Source organism: Rhipicephalus sanguineus, chromosome 1 (assembly GCF_013339695.2).
Source record: "Rhipicephalus sanguineus isolate Rsan-2018 chromosome 1, BIME_Rsan_1.4, whole genome shotgun sequence".
Taxonomy (NCBI): domain Eukaryota; kingdom Metazoa; phylum Arthropoda; class Arachnida; order Ixodida; family Ixodidae; genus Rhipicephalus; species Rhipicephalus sanguineus.
The window spans coordinates 156381537-156398991 of NC_051176.1; the positions used below are offsets into that span (position 1 = coordinate 156381537).

General features: G+C 47.6%; 1 protein-coding gene across 1 annotated transcript in view; it reads right to left on the minus strand.

Annotated features, from left to right (window-relative positions):
- The window catches only part of LOC119400797 (putative aminopeptidase-2), a 119488-nt gene extending 104001 nt beyond the window's left edge, over positions 1-15487 (minus strand). Inside the window, exon 1 of the mRNA XM_037667744.2 lies at positions 15346-15487. Coding sequence (XP_037523672.2) covers positions 15346-15375 — 30 coding nt within the window. The 5' untranslated portion in view covers positions 15376-15487. The remainder of the gene's footprint in view (positions 1-15345) is intronic.
- Positions 15488-17455: the final 1968 nt, after the last annotated feature.

Genomic DNA, 17455 nt, shown 5'->3' on the forward strand with positions numbered 1-17455 from the left:
GTAAAAACATTCAGGGTAAACACACACACACACACACACACACACACACACACACACACACACACACACACACACACACACACACACACACACACACACACACACACACACACACACACACACACACACACACACACACACGACTGTAAAGTGCGAAGCAGCAAGTAAGAGCTATTCAGTGCTATACATGCAAAACAGGCTCGGTTACTGCGGAGAACATTAACAAGAAATGCTTGTCTGTCTTCCGAAGTATGAGAACCAACCAAAAATAAGGCCATTCGTAGAACTCCACTAATGACAATAGGAGAATGCTACCAGCTACTGCAGGCCCCAATGTCCGATCGACAGTGGACGGGAAAAAAAAGCTCTGTTGGACATGTCAGCACCAGAGACAAAAAACAGTAACGTTAAGAGCATGGTTAGTACTGGTTATGAACTGGTAAGCAAGCGTAATGTCTCAAGGGTGACGCAGGCGGCTTAGACTGCTTCGGCATGCACTTAAACCTCATACTGGCCACCGATTACGGGCTTAAACACATTTTTGTGTAATTTTCATTCATGTAAGAAGGAATAATAAATTTCACTTGAAAGTACTTTATTCTATTGCTTATGGAGGTCTCAAACGAATGAATATTTTATACATAAGTAATTTAGTCTCTGTATGTAGAGATGACAAATTCGTGAACACGGGGTGTCGCCGGAGCCGACGTTTCGACAAGCGGACTTGTCTTCTTCAAGCCGTGAAGAAGACAAGACCGCTTGTCGAAACGTCGGCTCCGGCGACACCCCGTGTTCCAAGGATTCTTCATCTCTTCAAGCTGCTATCTTCCCCTGAAATTCTGCCTTTTCTTTTTTTAGTCTCTGTATAGAGAGGCTGATGTTAATTTTACTACGGCCTTGCTTCAGTTTTTGAGCAAATACATTTCCTCTCCTTAAACCACGATACAATTATTAGGCGTGAAAGATCACATCGAGAATATGCAGCATATAATACTCAAAAACTGCAGCTGATTGCTTAGTTGTAAAATAGATTGCTGCTGTTTTCATTAGGTTTGTTTTCATTTGACAAATGTCTCACAACTTATCGAAGCGTTACAAAAATCTCTTGAGGTGGAAATAGTCGGCTGGGTCCCTAATTACCTAGCACAATACAGTTTTCAGCATATAGCGTATTTGAGAGGTACTGTTGCTAGGAAGATGATTAATGAACAGAAGAATATGTGGTAAAAATGGGATATAGCGGGCGCGCGCGCGTCTCTGCGTGTGTTTGTGTTATATATAAAAGCAAATATCGCTCCCTAGAAAGAATTCCGTGATCCATTCATTTCGGCGCTCAACCTGCCATTATATATTCAAGTTAAGAGTCTCTCTGCTACTACGGCCTTGCTTCAGTTTTTGAGCAAATACATTTCCTCTCCTTAAACCACGATACAATTATTAGGCGTGAAAGATCACATCGAGAATATGCAGCATATAATACTCAAAAACTGCAGCTGATTGCTTAGTTGTAAAATAGATTGCTGCTGTTTTCATTAGGTTTGTTTTCATTTGACAAATGTCTCACAACTTATCGAAGCGTTACAAAAATCTCTTGAGGTGGAAATAGTCGGCTGGGTCCCTAATTACCTAGCACAATACAGTTTTCAGCATATAGCGTATTTGAGAGGTACTGTTGCTAGGAAGATGATTAATGAACAGAAGAATATGTGGTAAAAATGGGATATAGCGGGCGCGCGCGCGTCTCTGCGTGTGTTTGTGTTATATATAAAAGCAAATATCGCTCCCTAGAAAGAATTCCGTGATCCATTCATTTCGGCGCTCAACCTGCCATTATATATTCAAGTTAAGAGTCTCTCTGCATATGCAGGACCGCTTCGTGCTGAATCGTCCGGAAAAAGATCTCTACTGAAACAAGCCAGCTTACGAAAGCTTGTATACAAGTCCGTAAGGCGTATGCCACCTTCACAAATTTGTCGGTGCTTAAAAGGAAAGCATATAAAAAGATTGGTCCTGACACTTCACTTTCTGCCTTTTCTTTTTTTAGTCTCTGTATAGAGAGGCTGATGTTAATTTTACTACGGCCTTGCTTCAGTTTTTGAGCAAATACATTTCCTCTCCTTAAACCACGATACAATTATTAGGCGTGAAAGATCACATCGAGAATATGCAGCATATAATACTCAAAAACTGCAGCTGATTGCTTAGTTGTAAAATAGATTGCTGCTGTTTTCATTAGGTTTCATTAGGTTAGGTCAGTGTGACACACATATTCTGGTCCTTTATTTGTCCTTATTTTTGTAATAAATTTATTACCCCCATGGGAGGCCTAACAAGTTTCCTCGGCCAGTTATCGATATATTTTCGACCTTTCAATGATGGAGAACAAAAGAAGGACTTGCGTGTCTACGCAACGATTACATGAAGAAACCTGTTTGTTATAGCAGTAGAAAATAAAAGACACGTGAAAGAATGGTCCTGCTATTCGGTGAGCCCATTTCTAAGTGATATGATTGTATACACATGACGACATTTGATTGATCGCAACTGAGATTACGGCTGTGGGATCCATTTAGCTGGCACGGCCTTCACAAATCTTCGTCGCTCCGTGACGCGCTCACGCATCCTTAGCGCGGCCATAAGCCATTGTTTACGACAGAGTGCGGACCGAACTTGATGAGCACACAACCCGCTCCATCAGTCTGCAAGCCATGTTCAAAGGTCATTTTTCATGACGATCATGACGGCTACCGAAATGACCGAGTGGCACGACCAACGCGACCACCTTGGGCGTCTATACACAACGCTGAAGAATTTCGCCAGTTTATATTTACTGCGACGTGGTCCCGGCCTGCTTTACGTCCAGTCGTAACCGCGAGCGTCACGACTTCTCTGTGTTATGTATTTCTATGCGGTACATACCTCAGAGCGCTTAGATTTACGTAACTTATTTTGCAGAAGCGCCATTTTACTGCAACTGGCTCGCAAAACTTTGTATACACTGAACGTCGCTTCATCCGACAGTGAAGCTTTCTGCCAGTTACATTGTACAAGAAGCTGGCTCGAGTGGTGAAGCATTATCTAATGGTGAAGCATTATGTAAAAAAGAAACTGCGTGCCAAGTTGCTCACTGCAGCCTAAGGACTCAAAATCTCGTCGGGAAACCTAAACATTGTCCACATTCAATGGGCACTAGTGGGTGACGTTTAACTTAGTACAGGTAAGCTTCTTTACAATGAAAGTTTCCATAGGAGAGCGTCGTTACGCGACACGCGTAAAGAAGCGGGTGCTTGAGAAAACGATGCTTTTTTTTGTTTACAGCACGTGACGGCTTTTGTTTTCAAGTGGCAGTGTTAAAATATGCATCTTTGAAGCGCGCGGCGAAAAAACAAGGACAAAAGAAAGGTGCGCCGCCCGCTTCAAAGATGCATAACCAATTCCAACTTGCCCAGACAGCAATTCTTCTGCAGTATTAAAATATGCATGGCAATACGACGAGTTGACCTGTCACAACCGTTACGCCCCACGAACATCTAGGCCCGAATTGACAAAACCCTCTTACGACAGAAATATTCGTAAGACAATATTTCAGTCAATACCAGTGCTGGGGATATCATTATCAAGGCTGGCTGACCAATGACAAACAGCACTCACAAACGAACAGCTTTGTAGGTTCGTCCCCTGTGCGTCATATAGAAGCTTGCGCCATACTGCCGAGCATGCCACGCTGCATGTGCCATCATGCCATAATAGCGCAAGGATGGGGAATGGGGCCCCTATCAGGAATAGAGCCCTGTCCGGAAATTGTGGCTTGGGTCCGCGTAGTTGCCACGCTGTCTGACCTTCTACTTTCTTTCCTATTGTATACTGGCTAATTAAGAACAGAAGTAAGTTTTCTTACACTTAAACTTGTATTTAACATAGCAATACCACAGCCACTGAGCCGCGGCAGTATAGCTGTTCGATCAGCCAGCCTAAAATTTTCACCGATCCTTCTTGTTACTTCCCACCGACCTGTTACATTTTCCGTTAAGTTTCACGAACATGGGGAGAAGTAAGGCGCACCACAGGACAATAAGCCACTGTTGCTCTAGCCTATGATCTTATGCAAGTGTACAGCGCAAGAACGGATGACCGCGTGCATTTCCTTTGGATAGCTCAGTGCGCATAGACGTCCGATGAGCAGATCGCGGATGATTTTTTAAAAGAGCGCGGTTATTAAAAGAGCAGAGATATCTACAGAAAGCACTGAGCTGCCTCTTCGTGCGTCAATAAAAAAAATTACAGTTACACCGCAAGGGCGAAGCAATGAATCCGGTAGCAACATATTGTAATGTTATACGACGTAACGCTAGTAGCTAACTCTTTTGGATCCGATCTCGCGCAAATCTACAATAAATGCGTGGCTTTAACTGACTTAACGTCATAAAGGCCAGTGTACAACGGAGCTGAGGGGAAGCCTCAGCGATGAAATGCAATGTGATGCAACGCTAGGCGAACATGGACATGCTTTAGCACTGAAGGAACCTCCTCTCCGCTTGACCACCTGCATTTCTCCAACCTCCAACTCGTCTCCCTTCTCCGCTCGCCTACGCTATACTATACTATACCTTCCCTCCTCTTCACCCTCACTTCCCTTTCACGCCCCTTGCTATACTATACCATACATGGCTATGCTTTGCTTTACCCTCTCTCCCCTCCTGCTTTCTCTCCTCCTAACCCTCACTTCCCTTTCCCAACCCCGCTATACCATACTATACATGGCTATGCTATGATTTTACCCTCTACCCTTCTCCTCCTCCTCCTCCTCCTCACCACATCACTCCTCAACTTCATATTCCTTTCCCACTCTCTTGCCATACTATACTGTACATGGCTATGCTATGCCTTTACCCTCTCCCCTCCTCACGCTCACTTCACTTCCCTTTCTCACTCCCTTGCTATACTACACAATACATGGCTATGCCATGCTTAACTCCTTCCTCCTCCTTACCTTCCTTCGCTAGGCTGCAGATGATACTTCAGTGCGGCATGTTGTTGGGCTATAGTCGATTCATAGATTCAGCATACAAGTTTAAACTGCGCGATGACAACACATAAGAACATAGAAACACACACACACACGAAGCACATCGCGTATGTGCGTGTTTCTATGTTCTTACGTGTTGTCTTCGCAGTTTAAGCTTGTCTTCTGGACGATACTATACCCGTTTGAGCTTGGCTTTTAACAGCTCCGCTGTAAAACGCTGGTGCAAGAGAATATGGCCGCTCCAGGGAGAGAAGCTGTTTTCGTGCAATGTGTTGCCTCAACGCGAAGCGGTGAGAGCACAGCACGGAGCAGGGTATACGAGCCGTTTGGTAATGTCTGCCGAGATAGCACGCGCGCCAGCGCTCGCGAGCGCGCCCTTATGATCAAAGTTTAACCGTACTGCTCGAGCGACGCAGCCCCTCCCTCGGCGTCCATGCTCCTTCGCCCGAGGCAAAACGGGCGGGGTGTTTCCTCTGTGCATGACGAGCAATTTACGGCAGGCCTCGCACGCGAGATGATGTTATCGCGTGCGGCCTCCGTGCGACTGAGATGGCCGGCTCGTTTCTTCACTGCTTCAGCCGCGCTCGTCGCCCCCGCTCGCGCGCTTTTACTCGCGGGTAGAACATACGATGCGCGGGGCGTTGTCATCGATTTGGACTTTATAGGGAACATGGTGGCGACGGCGACCCGTCGACAGAGTCAATATAATTGCTATCGCAATAAAATGTAATGTTTATTCTGAAACACGAAGTACTGATGACGATAGCGATGTAAAGGCAACCGCACGAATGTCTGTAGCCTTATGAATTGCATCTGCCTTATAAACTGCAGTAGGTATTAGCTTACTAAGTAAATCAGCAAGCATAGTGTCAAGCGCCCACAGGCAAACGTGAACTGACCTCCATCCATAACGACTAACACTCGCTGTCACAATGCTGGAGTAATGAAAGCGCGGTAACACAGAGTCGAGCAAACGCTCCGTACTGTCTTTCTCTTCAACGTATCTCCGAAATTAAAGACTGCGTAACCTCCGACACTAGACGCGCACCCGCCGCGGCTGGGTCACCCTAAAACAGTGCGCGTAAAGCCAGTGCGGAAAGCCAGCGCAGCAGCCACAACTAGGCCAGTGGAGAGGCGCGCTCAACTTTTGCCACTCTAGACCGGCTCACCCTTCTACGGCATACGGCGCGCAATTTCATCGCACTTGAGATTTTTCGGAACCTCACGGCGTCTACAACGTTGACGGCAATAATTTGCCTGCAGCATTCATATAATTGCTGTGACAACAAAACATCGCAAATGACTGGGGTACACGTAGGAAAACAATCCTACAAGAATGCGTGTTGACAGTACATGCTACGCACGCGTCGCACGCGGCCACGTGTACGCTCCGTGATGGGCTCCCAAGCACTAATGGAGCGTCGTCCATTAGACACGAGCAGATGAATGTATGAGTGATGAGCGCGAAGAATTGTGTTTGCGATGATTGCAAATTTGCTAGTCGTTGATTTCCCGGGCGCTCTCTATGACTCCGGGTAAACAGCGCAATGGGCGCTATATAAACAAAGCGCGCCCGTAGAACGGTGGCACGCCGTGGTGCAAGTGGCGGTAAGCAGGAAAACGCTGTTTGGGACCTCTCGACCGGGAGCGAACGTGACCGCCGCGCGCAACTTCGCTTTGTCGGGCCCGCCCACGTGCCACCAGCGGCGGATCCTTCCCTGCACCTCGTTTGACGGGCTTGACAAGCGTGCGTGCGAGATGAAGGGACAGCGGCCGGTCCCAATGAGTCACGCGGCACTGCGCGGAACGGCGTTCCAGCGGACGGATAACCCCGTGCGCCGACACCGCTGCCAATCTTTTTCCCTCTTCGTGGTTCTATTTGTGGCCGCCTTATTTCAGCATACGTCGCGTGTCCGGGCTCGTTCGCGTCCACGCTCGAGTGAGCGGCACTATAAGAGCTATGGAGGAGGCATGCAGCCATCGGCGTAATCCGCAGGCTGGCAATGCGCGACCACGCACGCGTTGCTGCCGTTACGACAGCCCTCAAGTTTCTCGTAATTTACTGCATGCGCTACCAAAATAACCTCCATTGTTTGATTCGAAGTTTCATGGACTTGCAATGTTAAATGTGATATGACGGCAACTTGCAGGCGAGCTTCCGTACATGATCCGCTAGGTACACGACTAGTGCACACGCAAACGTTGAGAGGTACCGTCTTAAAACTGTTGGTACACGTTCTTTGAGTTTGAGCATCACTCCTGAAGCGCAGCAACAAGTAAACGCCCGATTACATTCTTTCGCACGAATAAACGACCAAACTCCATATATAGCTGTTAATAACCTTCGTACAAAAGAGAGCAGCTTTCGCTGTATGCCACCAGCTATCCCAACATTATGCACGCTAAGACTGTTCACGGGTGTTCTTCACGTGTGGCGAACTTGCAATGAGTCTGTATTACTATTAAAACTCCGGCGGAAATATCTAACAAATTGCTTAGCTAGCAAGAGTACAAGTTTTTATTAAAAAAAAATGACAGCAGAGAGCTTTAGAATTGGGTCCGTATACGGTTTGCTTTGCTATAGGGTGCGCACGCTATTTTCGAAATGTAGCGCGCGTAACCAAGACGTTAGCGTATGACGCATGCGCAGTGGCAACAAACGCAACCGCGAAGGTTTGGGTGCCCGATTCTAAAACAGCCTAATATATTTAGCTAACGCTAAGGACAGCATATACGAAAGCGTATGCTCTCAAGAGGCGCGCTTTAAGTTACTTTGACGTCCTCAGTCGATTACATTGTATCAAATAGCATCATTAATTGTGGTTGAAGGCACCCCACTCTTTGGCCACATCTGGCCATCGCACCACTAAAACCCACTAATAATCATCATCGTCAACAGAGGCACCAGGTGCGTAACACGGACCTCGATTATTTTAGACGAAGGTGAGTTGTCATTCATAAACAGTTCCTTTCCGTGAGCGCCCACACCGCACTTGAGTATGTATGATTGACGACCAGTTGGCGCTGCCTTTTCATCTTGCGCCGAGAAATTTCGTGCCTTACTTGAAAGGATGTAAGAATGGGCTTGTTGGTGGTGGCACATGGCGAAACTTGCAGCGCACAAAGGACGCGGACGAAGAAAGTGAAGACCGCACGATGTGCGTCGTCCTGTCTTCACTTGCTTCGTCCGTGTCCTTCTTTCTGCGCCACAAGGTTCGCCATGTGTCTTATATTTTGTTTTCCGCAACCGTCCGACATATCAGTCGAAAGCAAGCATTTGTGTTGTCTTCTACGTTCTATACTGCGTGCGTCCGTGTTATACATAGCATGGATTGTTTCTTTCCAACTACTGAGGTAACCTTGTAGTGAATATGACGATGTGGACAAATTAATGCAACAAGTAAGCGTTTTCTTCTTTTGTAGAACATGACATGGAAGTGCCTAGGTAATTTTTCAACTTGGTCTAATTATTTTTCACTTAGTAATTGGAGATTTACCAACAGAGAGCGACATCCCCCGCGCCGAGAGCTGCTGTCACTTCAGCCGCGTCAACACCTGATGGAAATCGAACAGCCTCAAAGAAACTGGCCAATACTGCTGGCGTCTCAGCTACTACGCCTAGTGCCCTAATCACATGGTTAAAACAGCGCGAAGAAGACGCGGACAAGAAAGAACATAGGACTAGCGCTGACTGCCAACTGATGGTTTATTGTAAAACGCGCAAATATACGTAGAAACAGAAAAAACGGGGAAGGGAAACATAAGAGAGCTTCTAGCGGCGCATGCGTCCTTATGTTTCCCTTGCCCGTTTTTTCTGTTTCTGCGTATATTTGCGCGTTTTACAATAAACCATCAGTTGGCAGTCAGCGCTAGTCCTATGTTCTTTCTTGTCCGCGTCTTCTTCGCGCTGTTTTAACCATGGATTCTCCCCAACTGGCTCGCATTCACTCGCTTTTAAGCCCTAATCACTATGCGCTATAAAAAAGATGTTTAAAGCTTCAGCAAAGGCATTCACTATGTCATGCATTACGAGATTACACAATGAATGACGTATTAAAAAAGGCATTAAACACACACACACACACACACACACACACACACACACACACACACACACACACACACACACACACACACACACACACACACACACACACACGCACGCACGCACGCACGCACGCACGCACGCTACTTCGTGCACTACCCGGAAGAATGCTTTTTGAACTTCCGGTTGAATCTAGGCCGTTCGCTTCGCGGCGCGCATTATAAACAGGAGCAATGCACCGCGAAGCGAGTCGATCCTAATCCACGATGGAGAGCGCGATCCTGACCCCACACTCCTCCAGCCATCGACGAGTGAGCAAATTCCCCATCGCGACTCAAGAAAACACGCTCCAGCGGAATTCACAATTACGCTAATGGTTTGCGTGTGGGGGCACCGGCGCGCTTCAAATGGCTTCACGGAAAAAACGAGCGTGTGGCTGCAGCGACCAACTGAGTTACAGGCTGCACTAAGGTTGCACTAAGGAGCTACAGGCGCTTTTGCTACCCTAAACGCCGCTAGTATACTCATTCCTGGATGGGGGTTTTCCTCAAAAACATTACATGCACCCACTCTGCTGGCGCTGTCCATCATCGATGAAAAAATAATATTAATAAACATCACCAAAGGGGAGCTGGATACAATGGTGAATCATTTTCTAGATGAATGACTTCATCCGAACGAGCGGGATAGCACCGTCAAACCGACTGGTGCAGCGCCTCTCCAGAATAAGACGAACTCGGGGATATAGTTTTGATGCCTGGTATTATTAAGGCGAAAGCCTTAGGTGTCTTTGCTGGAAGTCCCCTAGGAGATCCGGTGACCTTGACGCGAAACGCGATGTGACGAAAAGACCCCCTCCGCGGATGCATGCGGAAACAGCTGTGAGCGAGAGAAAGAAGAGATGCGCGAGCAGCCAACGCCTCCTCTCGGCTTTACTCAGTAGATCAGCAGGTCTTGTTGCGCATAAAAGTGGGCGCGCGCGCACTGCGCATTACGTCAAACTAGGCGCAGTTGCTCCGGCGTCGGCTGTTGTCGGCGGCGAGGAGGTGGACGATGGAGCGCGCCGCGCAAGCATGCCACTGCGGAAGAAGCACAATCTCTCTCCCATAGGCACTTCCTCCAGACACCTCCCCCGAAGCTGCAGAGGAAGCTGCCATTGCCTTAGCAATCCTAAACACAGAAGCACAGTATGTCTTATCAGATTCCAAAACCGAAATCCTAAATTTTGCACGAGGCCGAGTTCACGTCCCTGCTTTTTGCATACTGGATTCGCCCGCTGCACCCCGGCCCGCCCCATCAAATGAAGTTGATTTGGGTGCCCGCGCACTGCGGGAATCCTGGAAACGAGGCCGCCAAATTCTTAGCCCGAGGTTCTTTACACCGAGCTCTCGCGGCCTCAGATCCGAGATTCACGAAGGAGCGCGCGCACACTTTCAACGAGCTGACTCGGGCTTATAGGGCATCGCGTCAGCTATATCAGCTCCACCGCACAAGTCCCTCAGCAACCAACAGGAAACCCTCTGGCGCCAGCTACAAACTCACACTCTTCCCTCTCCTCTCATTCCATCGCACTACCACCCCCTTTTCCTCACCTCAGCTTGCACCCTTTGCCCTGAACCTCGTGCTTCCACTATTCACATCCCCTCACGCTGCCCGGCGGATCCTCCTCCGCGGGCCATATAGAGCACCTAAAGACTTGGGAGGAGTGGGAGACCCTACTGCGTTCAGAGGACCCGGTTGAGCAGGCCATGGCTGCCGACCGGGCTTCCAGCGTCATGGACCGCCACCAAATGAGCGCTTGTGCGCAACGGGGTCGTGCAGGGGCCCGGGAGCCTGCGTGCTCCAAACTCCCCTGTTCAATAAAGTTTTTCTCCTCCTCCTCCGTGTCCCTGCTCATGCTTCTGCTTCTGTTCGAGCACGATGCTCAAGACAAGGGGATCCCGAACTGCGGGAGCGAGAAGCGGAACAACGACGGGCCCAACGAGCGGAAGACGTAAATATATGCACACCATTAAAAGGGACTCGCATAAGGCGTTCAAAGGGTCCCTTTTAATGCCAAATATGTGTACTGCTCATTGCGACTCATCTTGTCTTACACGAGCACAGCAAGGCTTACGCCTTCTTGTGTTACAGGTGTGTAACACCTGCTGAACTTTTTTTACTTGAGCTACACGTACAAGGCGGCCTGACAATGACGAACAGTTCTTACCAACAAAAGACTTTGTAAATTTGGCTTTAGTTTAGCGTCAGATAATAATATCTGGGCGTCCCAAAAGCACGATATCATTATGAGAGACGCCGTAGTGGAGGGCTCCGGAAACGTTTACCATCTGGTGTTCTTTAACGTGCACTGACATCGCACAGCACACGGGCCTCTAGCATTTCGCTTCCATCGAAATGCGACCGCCGCAGCCAGGATCGAAACCGCGACCTTTGGGTCAGCAGCCGAACATAACCGTTACACCACCGCGGCGGACTAGCGTCAGATAGTAACTGCCGTCGACACTATTCCATAATAGAGCCGCATCCGCTGAACATTCAACATTTGTGCATTTGATAGTATGTAATTGCACTTTTCTGGTGAAATAAGGCTAGGCGAAAGTAGTGCGTGTACCTTCTGTATCTTTATATTTCATTTGATAAGTCATGTGATGCAACACCCGTCGTCTCCCACATTCTGGACCTGTCTCCCATTTTGAATTGAATCCGCTTTTCGCGCGCCGTGGCCGCTCTATGCATAACAGTCGGGCTGAGCTCAATTTCTGCCCGTAAAGGGGGTGAGGTTTCCCTCAAGCCGCGTTTGTGCGGCTTTTTTCCCTTATCCACCTTCATTTACCACTATGTTTTACACGTGTGTGTAAACGGACCTCATTTTGTAACAGCGTCTTTTCTTCCTATTTCTTTTTCTTTTGCTAAGTCGTACTGGCAGGTCTCCCAACGAAAGTCGAGAAAAAAAATTCACCGATGATTACGATACTGCCTAATGAGAATTCAGAGCGCAGCTTCGTGTTGGGCCAAAGCCAACTGTGTTTGAAGTTTCGGCTTTCCGCATCGACAACGCCATAAATCATAACTTTTGTGAAGTAGGACAGCACTCGCTACGCCATTATTCGTGTTTCTGCGGATAAGCGAGGTACCAGCTACACATCTGTAAGGTATTATGTGCACTTTGTTGATACTGCATGTGGCTGATGACGATCAAGAATTATGGCTGAGCACTTTGCAGTGTGTGGGAAGCATTAAATCACACACTCGTTGCGCAATTACCATTGTGTGATGGCTGGCTGTTATTTTACTTTTCTGCCACGCTATATTACATAGGTTAACGCTATTCCTTGCCCGACATGACGCCAGTATACGGTCTTTTTGCAAACGAGTATCAAGCCCCAGCCTGGCTCTGTGGTACAATACTCGACTGCCACACAGCTGTCTCGGGTTCAAATCCCATTCCATCCTGTGTATTTTTTTCTCATATTTTTTTCAATCTATCGGTTACGCCACCGACGGCAACGGCGACGGCGACGCCGCTCAACGCAGGAACGGGAGCTACGAGCTGCGCTCTAAAAAAATCACAGCATATCCACGAAGTGAATGATGACGAAGGAGCTTGCTCCAGAGGTTAAATCCGGTAAAGCGTGAATCCTCTGTACATCTGCTCAATCATCATCATATAAAGAAGTGACACAAGAGTTATTATGGTGTGATTGTATATACACATTATACACACAATGCTTATAATTTACATATAGATGCACTATATTACATATTGATGCAGTATGTACATTTTGTTCAAGAGCTTATTTACGGATCAGATAAGCTCGGAGGAACGTTTTCCTTTTAGTGTAATGGCTTCTTCTGCTTAGCGGGCTCTCGGCTCGGGGTCCGCTTGTGTTTGCGCCCGCTTCGCTTCGGCCTCGCGGGCCCGTGCCGCCTCTGGGTCCGCTTGTCGACGAACCCGTTTAGTATCAGCAGCGAAGTTGTCTTATTTATATTATTTTGTGTTTTTGTACTCATCTTTTTGTTTTTTTTCTTGTTCTTTTTTTTTCAAGCGCACGATTCAAGGGTGCGCGCTCCGCCGAGAGCGGAGCACGCGCCCTTGAATCAACGGAGGGCACAGCTGCGCCTCTAGCGGGAGCAATGAGAACTAGCGTACACGGCAGGAGGGACAAGAGACAACCCCCCAGCAAGAGGAGCAAGCTCATAAAGTGTAACAAATATTCACGAAGTCCGGCGCCTCTGCTTGATTTCGTAAGGATTACTTTTTTTTCATATCGAATATTTTCGCTTTCCGTCATGCCACGGCACTGCACGCGTCGTCGTCTTCTGTTTACGCCAGAATCGGCCAATCAGCGCTAAGGAGGATAACGGCATAAACTTAAAAGGGAGGCACTGTTACAAAAGGTGAACACGGGCGTCATATTTTGTACCGGTTATTACCACTGGATTCGATTTTTTTTCCCTTCTCATTACATGTCTCGCTCAGCGACCGATCCTGACGATAGTATGGACGTCAATTCGCGCGAGCCAATCAGGAAGCAAGGAAAGAAAAAAGATTACAAAAAACCAACGGGAATTGAATCTATTCATTACAAAACACGGCCCTGTTCCGTTTCGTCGGCGTTATGAAAGAGTCCATGGCGTGAAAACTTTCGCAGAACCACCGTAAGCATTATAAATATATTACGTATATACGCTGTATATTAATATGTCAGATTTTTCTCCTATAGGTGATTTAATGGATGGAATTTACAGAGCTGCGATATTTGTATTTTGTGGAGGGTTACGACTTTGTAAACTTCGTGCTTAAAGTTTCTGTGAACACTTTACCATATTCGGCCACTTTCGTGAAAAATATATTCAGGCCCTTAATAAAAATTCTGCTCATGAGAGTCGCTAGAGTTTCACCTTTTCTCTCCCATATGCGACTGATTTCAATTTACTCCATCGGTTGTCTCAGTATGAAAGCCCTTCTGCGTTTTACTTGTATTTGAATATGGAACTTAAATCGCAGTTGGTCTCGGTCTATATAGCGTCCTCATAAAAGGAACACCCATTCGTTACTATTTCGCTGCCAATTGTAGCTGAATTACCACGTGAAGGTGCGTGGACAATTATTTAAGGGATAGATGCCAGCCCAATGCGTCCTATAAGTTTTGCATGCAATAAAATACAAGCGTTTTACATATACAGTCTTCATCACCAGCTAGGCCTTCTTTGCAAAAGCGGATCACGCTATGCGTGAACCGGAGTAAAAGAAATGATTAAAAAAAAGAGAGAAAAACGGAACTTGGGAAACGCTCGCTCGCAACGACATGCTGTAACACGATTTCGGGAACGAAATATACTGTGCTACGGAAAAGATTAGGCACTGACGGTTTGCTTAGAGTTTCCCACGTACAAATAACTCCGGCTAACTCGAATTCTGAAGTGGTTTCATGAAAGCGATTTTCCTCCAATTATAGACTTTAGAAAGAGCGGCCAATTTTTATCCGTCCCCTCCACTTTAATTTTGGAAACGTAAACCCGCAAAACGAAACGAAGGGCACTAAATTATGGTACGGGCACGCGGAAAGGGTTAAATTTTTATTATGGGTATAATTGTACCAGAGTTCCGAGAAGCTGTACGTTGTATATGACGTAATAAAAATGGCAATATTCAAACTTTGACGCAAGCTTTAGAATGACCCGACAAAAATTATTGGTTTGTCATCATGGAATGGCTTGTAGAATAGCGCAACAGGAAACAAGGACACAAGACACGAGTGCAAACGTTCGTCGTTTTTTTCTTGTGTCCTGTGGCGCTTGTTGCTGCAAGCTAGCCCAGCACAGCATGTCATTCAAAGCGTGGGTGACACGTTCAAATGACAGGCAGATTCCGTGCTCTACCATGCATGCACACTGTCGCCAGACGTTAAAGTTAGGTCGCAACGTTTGCCATGATGCACCACGAGAACAGTGCTGCGAGCGTTAGCTTGGCTTGCGGCGATGTGATGTCGCAGTTGCCCGGGAAAGTATCCCGCCACTGAAAGTCGACAAGATGAGAATAATATCTGTCACAGGGAATCGCGCGACATACACTATTTACCTATTGTGTAGTACCGCCTCCTGTGTGCCGTCCGAAACACTTGACGCCTCTAAATTCTGTTTCCACCCTACACGCAAATTCTTGGGTGTCGCCACATTTCACAGGCAGCGGCAACATCATTCCACCTCGCTGTCGGCCATCGCCTCCCGTATATGCGTCACTGGCAGACTGAATACAAAACTCACGTACACTGAGGACCGGCATGTTGGACAGTGCCATGTGATCACTGTCGTGTACAATGGTGACGTTGAACCTCGACTTGAAGTTGGGCTCGTCGAAGCACGGAAAGGCCCGCCGCGCATACGTGGGCTGGAACTTGGAAGTTGCGAGAAACCTGCAAGTAGACGAACAAAAAAGCGCATTTCACTTCTCTAGTCTATATGTCGCCTTTTTACGGGTAATATATATATCAAAGGTGTACGATATAGCTTCTCACTAAATCGGACAATTCATTGGAAATTGCAAATGTCTGTCTGCACACAGCCTTCCTCGCACGCTTTTTATTTGTATCGAGAGAAAAATATTCGGACGTCAAATAAAAGGCAGAATTCACGGGACCACAACTAAGGGGGAGATAAAGAGCGACCTTGACATTCGACCTGCAGCGTTTATGTCGCATGTAACTGCTCGAGAAGCAGCGTGAACTGCATGTATTTCTTGAAGGAAATATGCTGCACCTGAACTGCGACTCTCTGTTACATAAACTACGACTCCGTAAAAAAACCCTTAAAAACGCTTTATTGAGATACATATAAAACGTCATATGTCATGTCTGAGCTACGTAGAAAGCGTCGCATATCATCCCTGAACTAGGTAGCACGCGTGCGTGTGTGAGCTCAATACGTTTATTTAACAACCAAATGTTCTGAGTAAGTTCACAAAGTGGCAGCTGCAGTATTTGTCCGTTAGCAACGGTGTTGCTCCGCTCGTCGTGATACTCATTCGTACAGGCAATACTTGGCAAATAGTAGAAGACTGTCGACAGAATCTGTGAAACATTACCGAAGAAATGAGCGTCGGGCCTCGACAAGATAAAGTTTTTTACAGATGTGACCCGCGACTCGACTCAGCCTGCCGAGAAGCGCGCACGCGTTCCTTGTATACTATGGAGACTGCGTTTCGGACTATCTGAACTGAACTAAACCGCCCGAAGAAGCGCCTGAGGAAGTGGAATGTTTATGTAGACGGTGGGAACGGAGCTCTGTAACGAAGAAGTAAGTGAAGGCAAAAAACAAGCGCATGATTTGTGCTGCTCTTCCGCCTTTTGCCGTTATCCTGGTAGTTTGCCATCGCCGTCAGCGTTCCCGCGAAAACGCTAACGAGCGACCAATGACGGTGCGGAAGCTTTTCAGCGAGGCCGGTTTCACGTCCACGGTCGTCATTGTCAACGTGACGCGAGGACGACGAAGGTCCGGGGGAGCGGCAAATGAACCAAATGGGTCAGCCGTTCTCAGACAGGGCGCATTGTCGTCCGGCGCTCTTCTGTCGTACAGCGAGGGCGATGAGCCATGGGGGCGGCCATTTCTCACGCATATGTATGAGGCCGAGGGAACCAACGGACCAGCTCCCACGCGCTGTTCAGGACAGTCGCGAGGAACCGTTAAGCGAACTTCTCCGCACAGCCGTAGGTCAGTCACCAAATAATTCGTTAACTCGAGCCCTTTCCACCTATCAGCACGCGCGTATGCGTCACCCACGCTTGGCGTGTCTGCAGTTCCGCATCGATGGATGAGAGCCCGCAACAATATGCGGAAGCATCCCGCATCTGTGTCGGCAAGGGAAAAAGAAAAGCGGTTTGCGTCTCCTGGAGGAATTCAGCCGAATATACTACTATACGTTAGAGCACTGCACGGGCCGTGATTCTCGGCCCGGGCACGGAACTCGTTCACGTTTACCCGCCCGAGCCCGGCCCGGTGACTCAAAGCGAAGCCCGGGCCCGGCCCGGACCGGCCCGGCCCGACCGCAGATCGGGCCCGACAGGGGCCCGAGCCAGTAATCTATAGGCGGTGTTGCCCGAACATGCAATCGGACAGCAAGGCGTTTTAAGTAGCGGATATTTACGCTTTGTTGGCGCATGCTTCGCTAACAATTATACTTTAACCTACGGTAATTCCTTGTACAAAAGGGCCTAACAGTGGAAACAGCTGAGCGGACGTACTGGGTACGATGAACACTTGTTCGGCAGCGGTATACTGTACCTATTTTTTTCAGCAAATACAATGAGAATCATCAAGGGCGTTTTGTAGCAGATATTGCAGCAAGGAGAGTGATTTACAGCATGAGTTCAGTTTCAATAGGG